General features: G+C 38.6%; 1 protein-coding gene across 2 annotated transcripts; it reads right to left on the reverse strand.

The window, feature by feature from the left end:
* Positions 1 to 1,219: 1,219 nt before the first annotated feature.
* Positions 1,220 to 15,905, reverse strand: LOC139114809 (angiopoietin-related protein 7-like). Of its 2 annotated transcripts, none has more exons than XM_070676744.1 (5): positions 15,156 to 15,905; positions 13,588 to 13,818; positions 12,510 to 12,661; positions 2,976 to 3,251; positions 1,220 to 2,553 (listed from the first exon to the last, which is right to left on the reverse strand). In XM_070676744.1, the coding sequence occupies exons 1-5, from the start codon at positions 15,889 to 15,891 to the stop codon at positions 2,323 to 2,325; spliced, it is 1,626 nt and encodes a 541-aa protein (XP_070532845.1). In that variant the 5' UTR covers positions 15,892 to 15,905; the 3' UTR covers positions 1,220 to 2,322. The 2 variants fall into 2 exon arrangements, with proteins under 2 accessions (XP_070532845.1, XP_070532844.1); XM_070676743.1 differs by having other exon boundaries at positions 2,987 to 3,251; positions 15,156 to 15,904.
* Positions 15,906 to 17,789: the final 1,884 nt, after the last annotated feature.

Raw genomic sequence — 17,789 nt, forward strand, 5'->3', positions numbered from 1 at the left:
TTGAACTTCTAGCACTATTTAAAAAGTTTAGCTCTTTATAAAAAGGTCAAAAGGGTTTACATATGGAAAATCATCGACAACAATTACGTCTAAGTCTCAAATTAAGCAATGCTCACAAAGGACTGGCTAAAAGTGAGGAAACATTTGATTTAAGCTATGGGGAAGAAAAGTTAAAGAAAAAGAAAAAAATCTACGGATTCCGAAGGGAATCCTTGAAATCCACATTTCGCATATAAATTAAGCAACATCTTGTTGCTACATCTTGTTGCTTATTCAACCAGAGAACTGTCATTAGTCATGTATGCTAATGGTATTGATTGAATAGTTTATCATATACACAATTTATAAAATTGTAAAATGGAAGATATGGAAATTTAGCAGGATATCATAACTTCCCAATGCTACTTTTGCTCAGACATTAGAGACAAGATTATTTTACGCTCCAATTCCGCTATTTACATTAGGAGCCGCTATTTACATTAGGAGATGGCATGTTTAATTCGCAGTCGTCAATTTCAAATTCAAGTTAAACATTCTAGACCCACCTCAACATGTCATGATCAAAGTCTTTTATAATTGTACGGGACATCCTCATGAAAACTCCAATTATTTGCTCGATTGTAACTGTATTTTCCTTGATTATTGCAGAGGTACACAAGACGGCAGACTTCAGCTAAGATTTTTACTTTGATTTCAATGTCTAATTAAATACAGTGAACTCTGCTGTTTCTATTTTACAGTGTTGATGTTTGTTCAATAAAATGGGCGTTTTGATGTATATTTTGTCGAGGGCTGTATGCTTCAAAAAAGTGTAAATTTGATAAGAAATATTTTACATAGCTATCTGTTAAGAACAACAATGTCTGGCATTAATTACTTTAATATGCAGTCAACATTTACAAAACAAAGATGAACTAACTTGATTGTATCACAACCTAGGTTGTTTCAGAGACAAAATTCCCTCAGATAATACAACATTCGTATACTTAGTAGAGCACACTGAAAGGATTCCGACGCATTCAGCCTCTTCCAGCCCCGCGATATCTCACCAAATAACCATAGAGTTGGAGGTCGCGTAGCCCGCAGCAATCGCACATGATCTACCTACACCTTTAGGTCTAAGCACTGGACGGAGATGCCAACATTTGACAATGTCCGAAACAAGGTTTTTTAACCATGAACTCACTCTTTCAAAACATTTAAATAAGGACCCAATGTATCGATGAAGCTCTGCCAAGTAATTGGTATTTTATTTGTCTTTATTTGCAATTGGATGTTGACATGAGATTATTGTTTGTCAACTCAAGAACGTCAATGTGACTAATTTAATGTAAGTATGAATTTCATGTGCACATTTTTGGTATTTTAAATTAGGTGAATGTAACGCCTCGATGGTTTCCTCATGTTGACAAATTAAATAAACTATGTCATTCGTTTCTCTATGCAATCTATATACATGTATGTTGAACACAAGTCACTGAACAGTGTTTTAGTTTGACATTATGAAAACTAGATGGTGTAAGATTTGTAGCCATAAATTTGAAAGTAATGTCTCCGTAAACTATCAAATCCGGTGAAGAATATAATGTTCATTATAAATCAAAATAATACATTTTAAGTGCTAATATTTACTTCATCAATTGCTGACAGCACGTATACAACAGAGGAAGAATGGCAGACATACTGTGACCTTACCTGACCTCATATTGATTGTTATTCATTAGGTTAGCAAAAATTACAATTTATGATAAATTAGTCACGTAACAATGAAAGTATTTGAAGTGCATTGGGATAATTTGCTGGAATACAAAGCTGTCATTAAAACGTTTCTCCGAGGGAAGTATAATTCCAAACTCGGGAACTAGTTCCACCATCCACAAATAACCGACATTACAGGGAAGGCATCAGTGTGTGCAACACATGTTCAAATCAAAACAAAAAGAGACGAACGGTAACTTGATCCAGTTATCTTGTTTTGCTGTAACGTAATTTGAACTAATTTGGGAGAATTGGATATTCATATTTTCAAATTTCTCAAAAGTGTCAGGTGCCGTGTAGCTGAATGTTGCAATATTACAAAATACCCATGACACTAAGTGTTTAATGTAAAAAGAGAAGCACATAGCTTATATTTGCACATTAAATCGACATTACTTTTACCATTCAATTATCCCAAATTAGTTCCAATCTTGTTCTGTTTAACTCACTTCTACTTAAATAATTGTGGACTGAGACTTTGATAATCGAACGTTTAGAGAAAAACTACCAAGCTGACAGACATTAGATAACAAATCTAATTAATATCGAAGACAGGTCGAATTTTCATCTCGGTATACTTAAATGAATAATTCCAACCTCCCCAGTCGTTCCATAATATGCCTTTACCCGTCTGGTTGTGAAAACCACCAAGATATTGACCGTTAAGATTTGAGTATCCACAGCTGCTGAACCACCATGCACCGCCACGAAAAGACGCACAATCAGCACTGCTGCCGTCATTGTCTTGGTCTTTGCTACTAAATTTGACGCTACCGTCATACCATAAAGAATTCCCTGAAAGCAACGAAGACATTACGTCTAGTGTGCGTCTTTAGAAAGTCTAAATATGAGAAAATATGAAATTTAATGAATGCAATTAAACTGAATGGCAGAGTAAGTATTTGTTTTACTCTCTTTATAAAAATGTGCAAAATAGAATACACAGATGTTGCATGTACAGACACTATAATAATGATTGGTGTTATTGCAATAGAGGAAATAATTTGTCCTTGTTTCAGCTAGCACGTGACCTCTTACAGCTAAACGAGGTTCGCTTATAGGGACTGTTCAACTTTCGATACGTATTTGGAATACCTTAATCGTGCACTAAATTGACTGCACTGAGGACCTTCAGTATTCTACTTTGGATAAGGCTTCGGTTTAGGAAGATGACTGGTTTTGGTTGACGAGAGAAATGTTTGAAGAAAGCAACTCACTGTGCTCTCACCCGCATTTCCGTGATATGGACCAAGAATTAAGCTGTATTTCGTGTTTTCATCACCAATAGTAAAACTGTCATATTTGGCAAATCTGGTTTCCCCTTTAAAGTTTTCCAAATCCACGCTGAGTTCGTATCGTCGTCCCTGATTGGTCAGATGATGAATCTTGTCATTACCCAACCAGAACTCTCCGTTCAGATCACCGAATCCGTTCTTGTATTCTTCCCAGCCTCTGTAGAAATCTACAGACCCGTCTTCACGTCGCTGCATTACCTTCACATGTAAGAAATACATTTTTTTCATGTCAATTAACCAATTAGCCTTTAAGAAATTATTTTCCATTGAAAATCGCTTGTCCTTACAGAAATAATCGTGTGGAATTATAAGCATTCATGTTCAAATAAAGTTTGCGGTCATCTGGCATACTAACCTAATCACATGTTCATAATGCATATTCCGTCGTCAGATGGTTTTTAAAGAAATATATAACTATCATATTCATAATTGTAAATTACAATAATAAAATAATTTGGCTTGTCATCAGGGTTAAAGTCCTTTTCTCTCCTGCAAAAATTACGAAGTAACTTTATTTGTCAGACCATACTTGACACTGGAAGCACTGTAAGAGGATGTCAAGTCTACAGTCTTACTAAAATTATCGCTGTGTAGAAGAGAAGCTTTATGAAATGTTAATTATATATTCATATTGCATGATAATAAAAATACTGTAATCATCTTAATACCAGGCGCCAAATGTAAAAAAATTAATTTACACAATCAAGCTTTTTTTAGAGATAGAAAAGATGGAAAATGTATATATAGAGAGGAATTATATATATATATATATATATATATATATATATATATATGTGTGTGTGTGTGTGTGTGTGCGTGTGTATACACACACATACAGATACATTGCCCCACACGTTTGCGTATGCATACATATACATAGTAAAAAATACGCGCACGCATATAGCGTATTCATTCATACATGTAGAATACATACATACATACATACACTCATACATTCATACATACATACATACATACATACATACATACATACATACATACATACATACATACATACATACATACATACATACATACATACATACATACATACATACATCCATCCATCGGACTTTGATACCGCTCGAAGATTTTACATCAAGCCTCGTTTTCGAGGCAGCTGCTGACGTTTACAGTATCTGACAGCGCTGCAAAATCTTATATACACAGCCTCGTTCTGAGGAAGTATCAGAACGAGGTTCTATATGTGAGAAATTTAGTCAGCTCAGCACAGCTGCAAAAAGTTTATATATATCAGCCTCGATCTGATGATACAACTACACACAGCAAAATTTTACATACAGTCTCGATCTGAGGGCACAGCTATAGCTGGGAAGTTTTATACACAGACTCGGTGGGTAAATTTACACATACAAACTCGTTCTGAAGACACACCACGCTGGGAAGTCTTATACACAGACTCGGTTGGAAAATTTTACATACAGCTAGCTGGGAAGTTTTATACACAGACTCGGTGGGAAAATTTTACATACAGCCAGCTGCGAAGTTTTATACACAGACTCGGTGGGAAAATTTTACATACAGCCAGCTGGGAAGTTTTATACACAGACTCGGTTGGAAAATTTTACATACAGCCAGCTGGGAAGTTTTATACACAGACTCGGTGGGAAAATTTTACATACAGCCAGCTGGGAAGTTTTATACACAGACTCGGTTGGAAAATTTTACATACAGCCAGCTGCGAAGTTTCATACACAGACTCGGTTGGAAAATTTTACATACATGTGCAGCCAGCTAGGAAGTTTTATACACAGACTCGGTTGGAAAATTTTACATACAGCCAGCTGCGAAGTTTTTATACACACACTCGGTTGGAAAATTTTACATACAGCCAGCTAGCTAGGAAGTTTTATACACAGACTCGGCGGGAAAATTTTACATACAGCTAGCTGGGAAGTTTTATACACAGACTCCATGGGACACTTTTACATACAGACTCGTCTTGATTGAGTGTAATACCTGGTGATGCTTGTGCTCAGAAAGCGTGATTGAACTCTGCCCGGTATCGTACGCGGCTAGACCCTGGCAAGACGAAAGCCAATACACGCATAGTGCTGGCGCTTGTGCTATTAAAGTGCATTTGAACTTTCCGGTTTATTTTGATCTAGTAAGGTATAGCCACAACAATGATCGTGGTATTGCTATCAGGTGAGATCACCACTGATCTTGGCTGCTCGCAGCCTAGCCCTGTGTACATGTCTGTGTGTTCCCCCGGGTGTGTTCCCGGCGTTATACGGCCGGGAACACACAGACCTGTATGCAGGGCTACTCGTCAACCATACAACGGCGTCAACCATACACCGATCGTTCACTGAGACCGCTGCAGTCCGTCAGCTGTGCAACGAACTTTCGCGGTCTACACAGTTACGAGAATAAAGACAAAAATTTAATACTGAAATCTTGGTGCAATAAACCCATGCACAATGATGGATGAAGGTAAATTTGAGTAAAAAAGACAATTCTTGGACTTTACTCGGGCATTTGACACAAGGAGCATGGAGGTACACGCGAGCATGTAGCTAAGGGACTAGTCAGTTGCGTAGCCAGGGGGGCGGTGGATTCATGGGGGTCACCCTGTTTTTGACTTTGGTGATGGGAGCACCATGTTTTTGAAATGCCCAATAAGGGGGGGGGTCAGTGTGTTTTTCAAGTTCAACAAGGGCTCATACTTGCATAAAATGCATTGTGCCAGCCACAAATTTCAGCATTGAGTTGCATTTTGGGCGCCCTTCGGGCACGTTCCTTTAATAATAATAAGACATATTTTTAGAGCCCTGTCCTAGTGCACAACTTTAGATATTTGACATATATATATTTGAGATATCTGTATGTTTAAAATTTTTCGGCGCGCCCTTGGGCGCATTTCTTTAAAATATCAAACATATTTTTCAGCATGCCCTTCATATGAAAAGCATGGCAAGTTCTTGATACTTTCTGTTTTCTCTATAAGAAGCAACATGCACTAATATTTCAATCACATTTTCCTTACAATAGTTTCTGGACATCTGCTTATGCATAAAGAGAGTTGGAATACGTACAGCTCATTCAAAATATTGTACTCAAACTTTAGAATATGACATTAAACTGGTCCAATAATCATTTTCATTCAAGGTAATACATAATTGACACTTTTAAGTTCCTATCTTACAACTGACATGACACCAATTTCATTAAAACACAGAATGACTGATTGTTGAAAATATACCCCCAAAATTATATATAGGCCTATATATATATATATATATATATATATATATATATATATATATATATATATATATATATATATATATATACTGAATTATTCAATTTATATTCCACCTTTTGTTAACCTTTGTTTCACACAGGGGGTCACCCTGTTTTTGAAAGTTGGAATGTTGGGTCACCCTGTTTTCGAAAGTTGGAATGGGGGGGGGGTTCAGCCACTTTTTGACGTCGGCAAAAAATAATCCACCGCCCCCTAGGCCGAAGACACTGACCAGTCCCTAATACAACGGTTGTGTTTACGAGAATTAGAAATGATCAGACACTCAAAACACCAGTAAATCAGCGACGCTCAACCGACAGAGTATATGAGATTCATTGAAGACGGCATGGAGCTAGGTCGCAAGAGATCTCTTTCTACCTCCATGCCATCTTCAATGAATCTCATGTACTCTATCGGCTGAGTGTCGCTGATTGACTGGTGAATTGGAATATCCACGTCGCTCGAGAGCTATCAGCTCTGGGACTATTCGCCCCATAGACGAGTATACAGAAGCGAGAAATACCCCAAGTCAGGAAATGAAATGGCTATTTCGTATACAAATATGCAGTCTGAAAGGAGCCTATGATATTTGCATAAAAGTTCGTGTTGTAGAGCCTCGTTTTCGTTACGCTGACCGCCACTGCAGTGAGGGATAAAATGCGGCGAAAGGGCGGGCTTTAAATATTGACGTGAAGCAAAACGTACAATAGCTAGAACTATAATTTTTGCTTTCAGTTGTAGCATACATACTAATGATCTGTTTTCCTAGGGTAAACTCACAAAAGTTGAGAAGATTTTATTTAAATCGCTACAAAGTGGGTGGCGAGGTCGACCCGCCAAATGCGGAAGTAAACTTCACCTTTTTCGTAAAACAGCTCGATAATGACCTTAGAGGTCTTAAGCCAAGCCGAAAATTTCAGATAATATTCATTTAACTATTATCAACATTTGGTGAAATTTTCATGACCGTGCGACCATGGACATGTATTTGCGGCAGTGTTGAATGTTTGCATGCAGTTACCATATCGCTGTATACGTAGATCTCGAGGGTCTGTGAGTATACTAGCCCTGCGTACGATGCTGTGTGTTCCGCTACAGCTAATAGCCCCGCTCACCGCGGGGCTACTAGCTGTAGCGGAACACACAGCATCGTACGCAGGGCTATGAGTATACGAACACCCGTCACGCTACGTACACTCCACGCTGTTTACTGCGACCAAACCACTTGTCGTTCACACGGCGCGGGCGTTACATGATTAATCTTTCATTTTTTTCAAAGTTTACTCCTATAATCGGGTCACTGATGTAATATATAAATGAAGTATATAATTAATGTCACATTATGACCATCAATACCGGTACTTTAAAAAAAACCAATTTTTTTGCTAGGGCCTACATGAGTTATAAAATGTGCCATGTCTAATTCGAGCACGCACCGTTGCCGGCAATGCTAGCAGGGACGGCCGCAGCGCGCAGCTGTTCACCGGCTATCATTCTAGCCGCATCTATATATTCACGTACTCGTGTGCGGGATACAGGGTAGCCGTATTTATCCACGGAGATTTTTTGCGGCCGATGTTATTTCCTACAGTTTTTGTATGATTGCTAGCTACTAGAATGCGAAAACGGAAAAAATCACTCATAAACGAAACAGCACTGCTAGTCAGTACGACGGGTGTCTTCCACTATACTAAGTGTACGGCCGCATACAGTGATAAACGTAGCCCTTCTATCGCGGTGTCACCGTAGTGTTTTTTTTTCCATTTGCGCTGTCCACGACTTTACCGAGAAGCCAGCCAGGCAGATTGTGTTGGCCAGTGAGGTAACACAAGCTTGCAGTCTGGCTTCCTCGTCACAATCGTGCAATCATTGAAAACATAAATAGAACCGAAAAATCTGCTAAGTTAGCCGGTTTAGGACCGAGAAAGAGCTGAGAGAGTCTACGTGTACACCTCACACTGCGCTGTACGCTGGTCGCCATGTTAGATTTAACACATGAACTGCGCTGCATAGTCAACTTCAACGAGACGTGTTTCAAAAACGGAGGCTTAAGCCACTGAGATTTTTTCAGATCGTATGGACCTACTCAAGATACGTCTCCTCCCTACTTCTCATGGAAATTTGACTTTGGATATGCTTTTGCGGCAGTGTTTAGTGAACGGCATTTTCGGTCGCTCGAAAACCATGAAAATAAGGCTAACGCAAAAACGAATCGATAAAATCCCACAAAAATTCATCGGCGAAAACTAACTAAGAGTACAATTCAGCCGCTAACTTGAAACAGGACGGATGCTAAACGAAGGCTGAGATATCTGCGGATAAAATTCTGGCGAAAAATGCCATAACCGTCACTCACTGGCTAGAGGGCGCTGTTCGAATTTGAACTAAATCCCTAATTATGCATGCAAATGAAGTACCCTCCTTTCAGACTTCGACGTTCGATTTTACCGTGAAAAGTAGCAAGTTCATGTATCATGTAACCGTCGACCGTTCCCTATCATTCTCAAATTCATACCTGGTACTTGATTTGCTTCACAAACGCTCGTTTTGTGTGATTTTCGGCCGAATTCGACGGACATGTCGTTAAAACATACGCGTGAGCAACATTCTGGTCACCTTACAGTGGACGTTGGGCACCTCCACTTTACTGACATTAGCGCCGCGTACCCATGAGGGGTGACTGGAAGGTTGTTCATGCCTTATGTTTTGGCGACGTGTCTTCTGAATTGGGACGAAAATCACACGAAAATTCATACCTGATACTTCATCTGCTTACAAAATGCTCATTCCTGTGATATCAGCCGAGTTCGAGAGACACCTGGCCAAAACATAAGCGTGAGCAACATTCCAGTCATCCCTCATGGGTAGGCGGCGCCAACGTCAGTAAGTGGAGGTACCCAAGAGGTGACCGGAATGTTGCTCACCCCCAGGTTTTGGCGAGGTGTCCGTCGAATTCGGCCGAAAATCACACGAAACAAGCGTTTTTGAATCAGATAAAGTATCAGGTATGAACTTTTAGAATGATAGGGAACGATCGACGGTTGCATGATAGATGAACTTGCTAATTTTCACAGTGAAATCGGACACGGAATGTTACATGGCGCGGTTTTTATATTTTATAGCCATTCTGTTTCCTGACTTGGGGTATTTCTCGCTTCTGTATACTCGTCTATGGGGCGAATAGTCCCAGAGCTGAATAGCTCTCGAGCGACTGTGGGAATATCTGATCATTTCTAATTCTCGTAAACACAACTAAGCACCATGCTCTGTGTACCGCCATTTCCTTGTGTCGAATGCCCCGAGGAAAGTCCAAGACCAAGAATTGCTGTCTTGTTGCACAAATTTGCCTTCATCCATCATAGTGCATGGGTTATTGCACCAAAATTTCCGAATTAAATTTTTGTCTTTATTCTCTTAACTCTGTAGACCGCGAAAGTAGGTTGCACAGCCGACTGCAGTGACCTGCAGTGAACGAGCACTGTGTGGTCGACGCCTAGCGCATGTCCTTTCTTCTAGGAACAGCCCAGATCAGTGGTGATCTCTCGTGATAGCAATTACACGGTCATTGTTGTCGCTAGCACAAAATAAACCGGAAAGTTCAAATGCACTTGAATAGCATAAGCGCTAGCACTATGCTAGCTCTTCATGGCAGAGCTGTGTGTTACCGGCGTTATACGGCCTCCCATAGTGGCTCTTGTGGTGGGAGGCCGTACAGCCCTGTCATGCAGAGCTAGCACTATGCGTGTATCAGCTTTAGTCCGGCTGCCATGGGTCTAGCCGCGTACGATACCGGGCAGAGTTCAATCACGCTTTCTGAGCACAAGCATCACCAGGTATTACACTCAATCCAAGACGAGTCTGTATGTAAAAGTGTCCCATGGAGTCTGTGTATAAAACTTCCCAGCTGGCTGTATGTAAAATTTTCCCACCGAGTCTGTGTATAAAACTTCCTAGCTAGCTGTATGTAAAATTTTCCCACCGAGTCTGTGTATAAAACTTCCCAGCTAGCTGTATGTAAAATTTTCCCCACCGAGTCTGTGTATATAAAACTTCCCAGCTGGCTGTATGTAAAATTTTCCAACCGAGTCTGTGTATAAAACTTCCCAGCGTGCTGTGTCTTCAGAACAAGTTTGTATATGTAAAATTTTCCCACCGAGTCTGTGTATAAACTTCCCAGCGTGCTGTGTCTTCAGAACGAGTTTGTATGTAAAATTTACCCACCGAGTCTGTGTATAAAACTTCCCAGCGTGCTGTGTCTTCAGAACGAGTCTGTATGTAAATTTACCACCGAGTCTGTGTATAAAACTTCCCAGCTATAGCTGTGCCCTCAGATCGAGACTGTATGTAAAATTTTGCTGTGTGTAGTTGTAGCATCAGATCGAGGCTGATATATAAACTTTTTGCAGCTGTGCTGAGCTGACTAAATTTCTCACATATAGAACCTCGTTCTGATACTTCCTCAGAACGAGGCTGTGTATATAAGATTTTGCAGCGCTGTCAGATACTGTAAACGTCAGCAACTGCCTCGAAAACGAGGCTTGATGTAAAATCTTCGAGCGGTATCGAAGATGGATGGATGTATGTATGTATGTATGTATGTATGTATGTATGTATGTATGTATGTATGTATGTATGTATGTATGTATGTATGTATGTATGTATGAATGTATGTGTGTATGTATGTATTCTACATGTATGAATGAATACGCTATATGTGTGCGCGTATTTTTTACTATGTATATGTATGCATACGCAAACGTGTGGGGCAATGTATCTGTATGTGTGTGTATACACACGCACACATATATATGTATATATATATATATATATATATATATATATATATATATATATATATATAATTCCTCTCTATATATACATTTTCCATCTTTTCTATCTCTAAAAAAAGCTTGATTGTGTAAATTAATTTTTTTACATTTGGCGCCTGGTATCTTAACAAATCTCTTGAGACAAAATATGTCTAATGAAAGCCTATTTGCATGTTATAAGATTATTATAAATGTGACACAAAACTATCAGAGCTCTTTTTTGTTCTCTAATTCGTAGCCACCAAGAGTATGGCAATGTTGTATGGACGGCACATTCTAAACGAAATCTAGAAAGAATCCAGAAGGCAGCGACTAGATACATGCTCAATTATCCTACTGGTGTTGATTATAAACAGAATTGTTTCTGTCAACCTTTTACCACTGTCATTACGCAGGGAGGTGCCTGACCTTGTGTTGTTTCATTAATGTATTACTGGACTATATTCTATGAACATACTCACAAGTTTGTTGAGTTTTCATCTTCTAACATTCACACCCGCCTCAGTGCTTATTCAAATACACTACGATTAAATCGCTATAATACTCTTTCTTACCGTCACATCTTTTTTTAATCGCATAGCCAGTTTAGGGAATAATTTACCCAGGGCATTACGGACCATCAATTCAATGCTTGCTTTTAACCGAGCCATAAAAAATGAATGATATCGGAACAAATTTCATAGTTCCTTTGATCCTCAAAACACCTGTACATCATGGACAGTCCACTGCTTTTGTAGTAAATGAAGACCTACATAAACATGGTTTTTAATATTTTTTCATCGTTGTTTTTTTACTTAAAAATGTATATTTTACGTCAGTTTCTATTTGCTTTTGGTGAAGTGTGATGTCGGGGACTGACTTTGTATAGGTGATTTGCACCTGTTTTGGTCACCCAATCCTATGCAGACCTTTTTACAGTTTACGTTGGAAAAATCTTAATAAACAAAATAATAAAATAAAATAAGATACTGGAGGTAATGCTTTTCCATGCCATATTTTCACAGACGCTTTCAGATTATTACTTTCAACATATTATCGTTTTTTCTGCACAGTGATGAATATAGAGGATCTTTGTGCGGGAAAGATATCAACTTGAAGATTGCTAAATGCGTATTTCGATTCATAGCATTGCAGAAGAATATTAATTCAACACGGAATTTTATATTGGTGAATGCGTAATTCATTGCATCAAAAACACTTTAATTAAGACGTTTTTCAATCAGAGAGAAGTTAAAAAGCAAAGTAGGATGCAAACTTGGATAATTCAAACTTCTTAAGATGGAAAATAAGACCGCTGAAAATAGTGTTCCTATAAGCTGAAGCTTTCTGGCTATGTCAAGTGTCAATATTTATCCTTACCGTCCATCCCCCTCCATCAGTATCCATGTCACAGAAAACATCGAAGAAACGGTAATCTCTCTCTGGTCTTATCGTAAACACACCGGAGCTCATACCTAACACATGATCACGTTGACTGTATTGTTGAATATCGTAACAATCCTTAGCGCCCTCTGCAGATGAGAGAGAGAGAGAGAGAGAGAGAGAGAGAGAGAGAGAGAGAGAGAGAGAGAGAGAGAGAGAGAGAGAGAGAGAGAGAGAGAGAGAGAGAGAATATTCAGAATAATTTGACTTCAGCCTGGAAGTTCTGCATTTGCTACCCAAAAGCTTCTCTACAACTACACTGTGCTGTAATATTGATAGACAATAAAACTAGTTACTTATAAAGTCCGTTCATGAAATCGGTCGAAGAATCATCATATTGTCGTCGTCATAGTTGTAGTAATCATCGTGTGTATGTCATATCTGATAAGGTGTAAGGAGTTGTGAAGGAGTTAGCCTAAGGTTTGCAATGACATTCAGAGTTTAGGTAGCTTTATGTCTTATAACTAGGACACTTCCTTGAACGGCAGGAGGTGGAAGCTTAGGAAGCTTAGGAAGAGAAAACTTTTCGTCCATTCCCCCTCGAGGATAGCAGAAATTTTCAAAGCCCCCCTCTGTTGGAAAGAATATTTGGAGCCTCTGCCAATATAAAAATGTAGAGCCCGAACTTCTTTTTCCCTGGCTCATTGTCTACCTTTTAGTACATCCATGATAGTCAACTGTTGCTGTCCTTTCGCTTGTCTACACTTTTACAATCAGCATTATAGCGTTTAGAAACACAAATTGCTCATGATCGTTAGACATTGAAACACCCCTGCTTCATTGAATAACTTCAGAAAATTAGTTTGTGCAAGAATTGTGAAAGAATTGTTTTCTGCTCTGTTCAGATTTATCGGTACGATGTGCATTGAGTGAAAGGTTGGAGCCCCCCCCCCCTCCCTCCCCAATGGTACTCTGGAATTTTCAAGGCCAACTGAACACCAAGTTTATTTTTCATGCCCCCATATTTTCTTCCAACTCCCCTACCATTAATTGTGTTCGCTCCCTTAGCTTTTACCTTTGATGTAATGTAGTTTGCTGTACAAGGAACGCGTCACGTAGTCAAATTCTTCGCTGCATATTTTATTTTCGTGCCAAAGTTGCAATATTTTTCGTTTCTGCTCGGCTGAAACGGACCGGAAACTGTCTTTCAGTGAATTCAACCGAACGATAACATCGTTGAGGACTTCAATGTCAGCCATGAAATCTTTCACCGTTATGTTCAAGTCCAGCAGCTCGTCATAGTATCCTATTGAAATCAGAAAACGTGATACGGTAAGATGTGCATCGCATCGGGGACAGATATATGTCAAATTGGTACTGTAAAAGTAGTTTCAGTTCTACCTCCTCGGGGCTCGTTGTGAAGCCCTTTGATTAAGAACAGTCTTCACCGTCATAGTATTTTGATTTTCCCCATATAGTTAACGCAGGGATGGCGGCCATTTTGAATTTCAAACCTCGATAAATGTTAGGCAATTTGTTTTTCTAGTACCAAATTTTGCTGGGTGACCCCTGATTTGTATCATTGATTGGATAAGAGAATGATTAAAAGTTTCAGTGAAGAAAGTTTGAGCAAACATTTCAGTCTTTCTCTTTCAAGCGCGCACTACTGTAAACTCTAATATGTAATGCAAGCATTAATTTTTATTTTACAAAATAACCGAAAATTTTGAAAAAATCTTCGATTGCTTCGTCTTATCCCCAGGGCCAGAAGGGAGCAAACTAATCGATAATTAAAACGAGCTGTATGTATTCCATGCCAAGGTATTTCAAGCAATCGTTCGCATCATGAATTTATCCTAAATCTGGTTATATTTATTAAGCTAGAAGATTTCTTCTTTTTTCAAGAAACATATTACACTCCAACTTTAAAAAGTCAAGCATATACGCGTATACGCGTTATATTTAAGCAATAAAGCACACCCAGCGATGGTATACCACGAGATTTTTGACCAGTTCACGACATCTATGTACGAGCGATAGCGAGTGTATATATGAAGTGAACTGGTCAAAATCGAGTGGTACACCGTCGATGGTGTGATTTATTACTATTATATCATAACAGTATATTGAAATTCTGGCGTGGAACATAAAAACAGATTTTTACTCAAACTTAGAGCTCGCGCGTATGCCAGCTGTGTATAATGCCAATCAATATACCACGGTTCTTTTGCGTCTCGACCAATCAGATCGCTGTATTTGCGTCATCAATATACTGTTATGATATAATACAAGATGTCTTTGCGAGATTTTTCTTCCGAGACAAAATGCGATGATTAATTGTGGATATACCTCATTGACATTTACAAATGTTAAAATTATGATATTGCCTATAGTAATCATCTGAAAGCCCTATTAACTGATTCAAAGACAAAATATTTTCAGAAGTATGATGAAAGGCAAGTCTAATTTAATTTATACCATGATATTATTTATATACCATGATGGTAAATTTCTATATGGTCTTTGGAATGTCAGAGGTCAGTCCCAATACAATCCTTTAACAAGCTCCCGTAGATAAACAGAGCTTGAATGACAGTTCTGTATAATTTCAATGCTATTACAATTGCATTTATGTTATCTTACCAGTACTCTGGTTATTTACATCCTCTGCTCTTTTTTCTAGTTTCTCATTTTCTTTTCGGAGATTGTGTTTTTCCGTTTGTGCATCATCAAGTAGTGAAAGCTGTTGATGTAAAATGGCTTGCAGTTCCTTCTTTACTCTTTCGTCTGCCTTAATTTGTTTCGAAATCGCTTTTAGTCCGTCCGTATACCGGCCACACAGGCATATGTCGGTGACTATATCACATAATTCTGGGCACTGTTCATCCTGTCGTACTGGAACTGAAAATAAGTAGGAACAGCTACTACCTACATTGTACACAGCGACCGCACTTTTACTATCACTGCAATCACTTACATTGCTCTGTATTTGTAACAAGAGATCAACAGCAGCGCTGCCACATATTCCATTCACTGCTTTACACAATGGAAGACAGTCGTCATCACCATAACCTCCTCCATCTATTGATATGGCGATGGTGTAAACGCAACTACCACGCTGTTTAAGAACGCCCTTATAAATGTCCCGCGTGTAGCTTATTTGGAGAATGTACACGGTGACAAAGAACAGCAAACAGCGATTTTTACTGGAGATCGTGTCCATACTTGTACACCAACTTACAAGTACTTGCTGTGTCTCACTTGTTTGATAAATGGCGGCTTGAAATATTTTAAATAGTGGGAAACAAAATGTCATGGGAACAGAAGGAATTAATTTAAAGGATGTATGAGACACATGGCCTGCTTGAAAGTGTGCCATGGGTCAGCATAGCATTGGAAATACACTTAAACAGGTTCTGAATACGATAGGAAAAAGTAATACATTACAGTAGATGTTTCGACCACGGGAAGTCGGCAAGGCAAAATAGAAACGGTCCTTAATTGTCTTCAGCAATGTGGTGCAATTCTTAACGGACCCCGCTTGTCGCAACAAAAGATTGTCAAATAAAGGAAACTACACAAGTTATCGATAGCATTTCCTTTTTCTTATTTGATTAAAAGAACGTCACGTGATGACAGCAAGGAAATAACTTTACAATATTGAAAATAATCTATACTTTAAGCGTGACCAAGTAACAAAAATATTTTAGCTTTAAAAAAATAACAAAAAGTGTCCATAGGCCCGACGACGAGAGCTCTCTTAACTTGAAACACGCTGGTCCACCGTGCCAACTCCGTCCGGACGCGTCAGTCCATAGAGAAACAGCCACCTAACAGCTCGAAGCACAAGTACAATTAAAGCTGCAAGCAGCGTTGGCGGGGCCCAAGCGATTAACATGGTTTCCAGTTCGTGCAGTGATTTTATTATGTGCAAAATTTCAGCTTGAAAACAGTCAAGTCCTTGTAAAGAAGAATTTTGAACATCATCTCATATTTACTGTCTGTTTCAATCGTAATCGTATGTTTTATGCAAAATACAATATGGCGGCAAAACCACGTGACCGATCAAATTGCCTTTCACAAACTTGAAAGAGCTCTCACTACGAATGACAAAAGTGGAATTTCATTGCCATCAGTGTTGTGGTTCTGGAGAATAAGATTTTAGAGATAAATTGCGATTTTTGCAAAATCAAATGTGGATTCTGAAACTGAGCACGGTGAGCTACCAAAAATGTCTTTCAAAAGTACAAGGCATATGATTAGATGCCACTCAAGGCTGAAATATTCCATCAAATTAATGTATTCATCTCTGAAATTGTGAGTGTAATAATTGCAAATTTGGTTGTAATTCCATTTAGTCATATATTTTTTCATTTCATCTTTAGTGTTCAACGTTTTACTTTTGTATAATTTTATGACAAGAATGTGAAAATATAGAAAATCAAGCATGGTGACCCCATCTTTTGTTTGTAATATTATCTTTGATAATTTTGACAATATTTATGTTCAGTTATACAACTGCGTTCGTGTTCTACTCTCTACAGCATGTTGAACTGTCCAGTATTCAGCTTGCTAGCACAGCCAGTGTACGTGTACCATGCATCAATGCTAACAACTGACTGTCAGTCTGGACTCTAATTAAACTATCACCTAATACATATTTATAATATATACTGTTTTTGTCGAGAAAGTGAACATTGTGTGTTTGAGCATGCTGTAGGGAGACAGCAAGAAACTGTAGTTGATATATTGGATCGAAATATTGCAAAAATCATCAACGGTTGGAGCTTGTGCCCTGTTACTAGGCTCAAGTCTGATTTTTTTACGACAAATCAAACATGTTTAGATTTTTGTCGAGATAAAAGTCATGGAATGTGACAAAATGGTTGTAGATTCTGTTAAATTATTACTAACATTACAACATTTGAATGACATAAAAATGGTATTCATTGTTCATTAAATTACCTACAAAAACTTGGAATCGGAAAATGTAAAACATAAAAGGAAACCAAAACATTTTTAAGTGCCCCCTACAGGTGGGGCAATATTTCAAGTTCCCTCTCTACTACCCTCAAAATTTTCGAATCACCGTTCCTGAATTTCTCCAGCCCCCCTCCCCTAACCGTTTTTTGTGAACGCAGCCTTGGTAATAAACCTGCAATCGCTATCAGTGCTGTACTGTACATGTCGCGCTTTAACAGCACGAAACCTGCTTCAGCACACCAGTTTTTCAAACGAATTAGATATCCATTTTCATACCAGTTCAAAAGTAAAATA

Source organism: Ptychodera flava, chromosome 16 (genome assembly GCF_041260155.1).
Source record: "Ptychodera flava strain L36383 chromosome 16, AS_Pfla_20210202, whole genome shotgun sequence".
Classification (NCBI taxonomy): domain Eukaryota; kingdom Metazoa; phylum Hemichordata; class Enteropneusta; family Ptychoderidae; genus Ptychodera; species Ptychodera flava.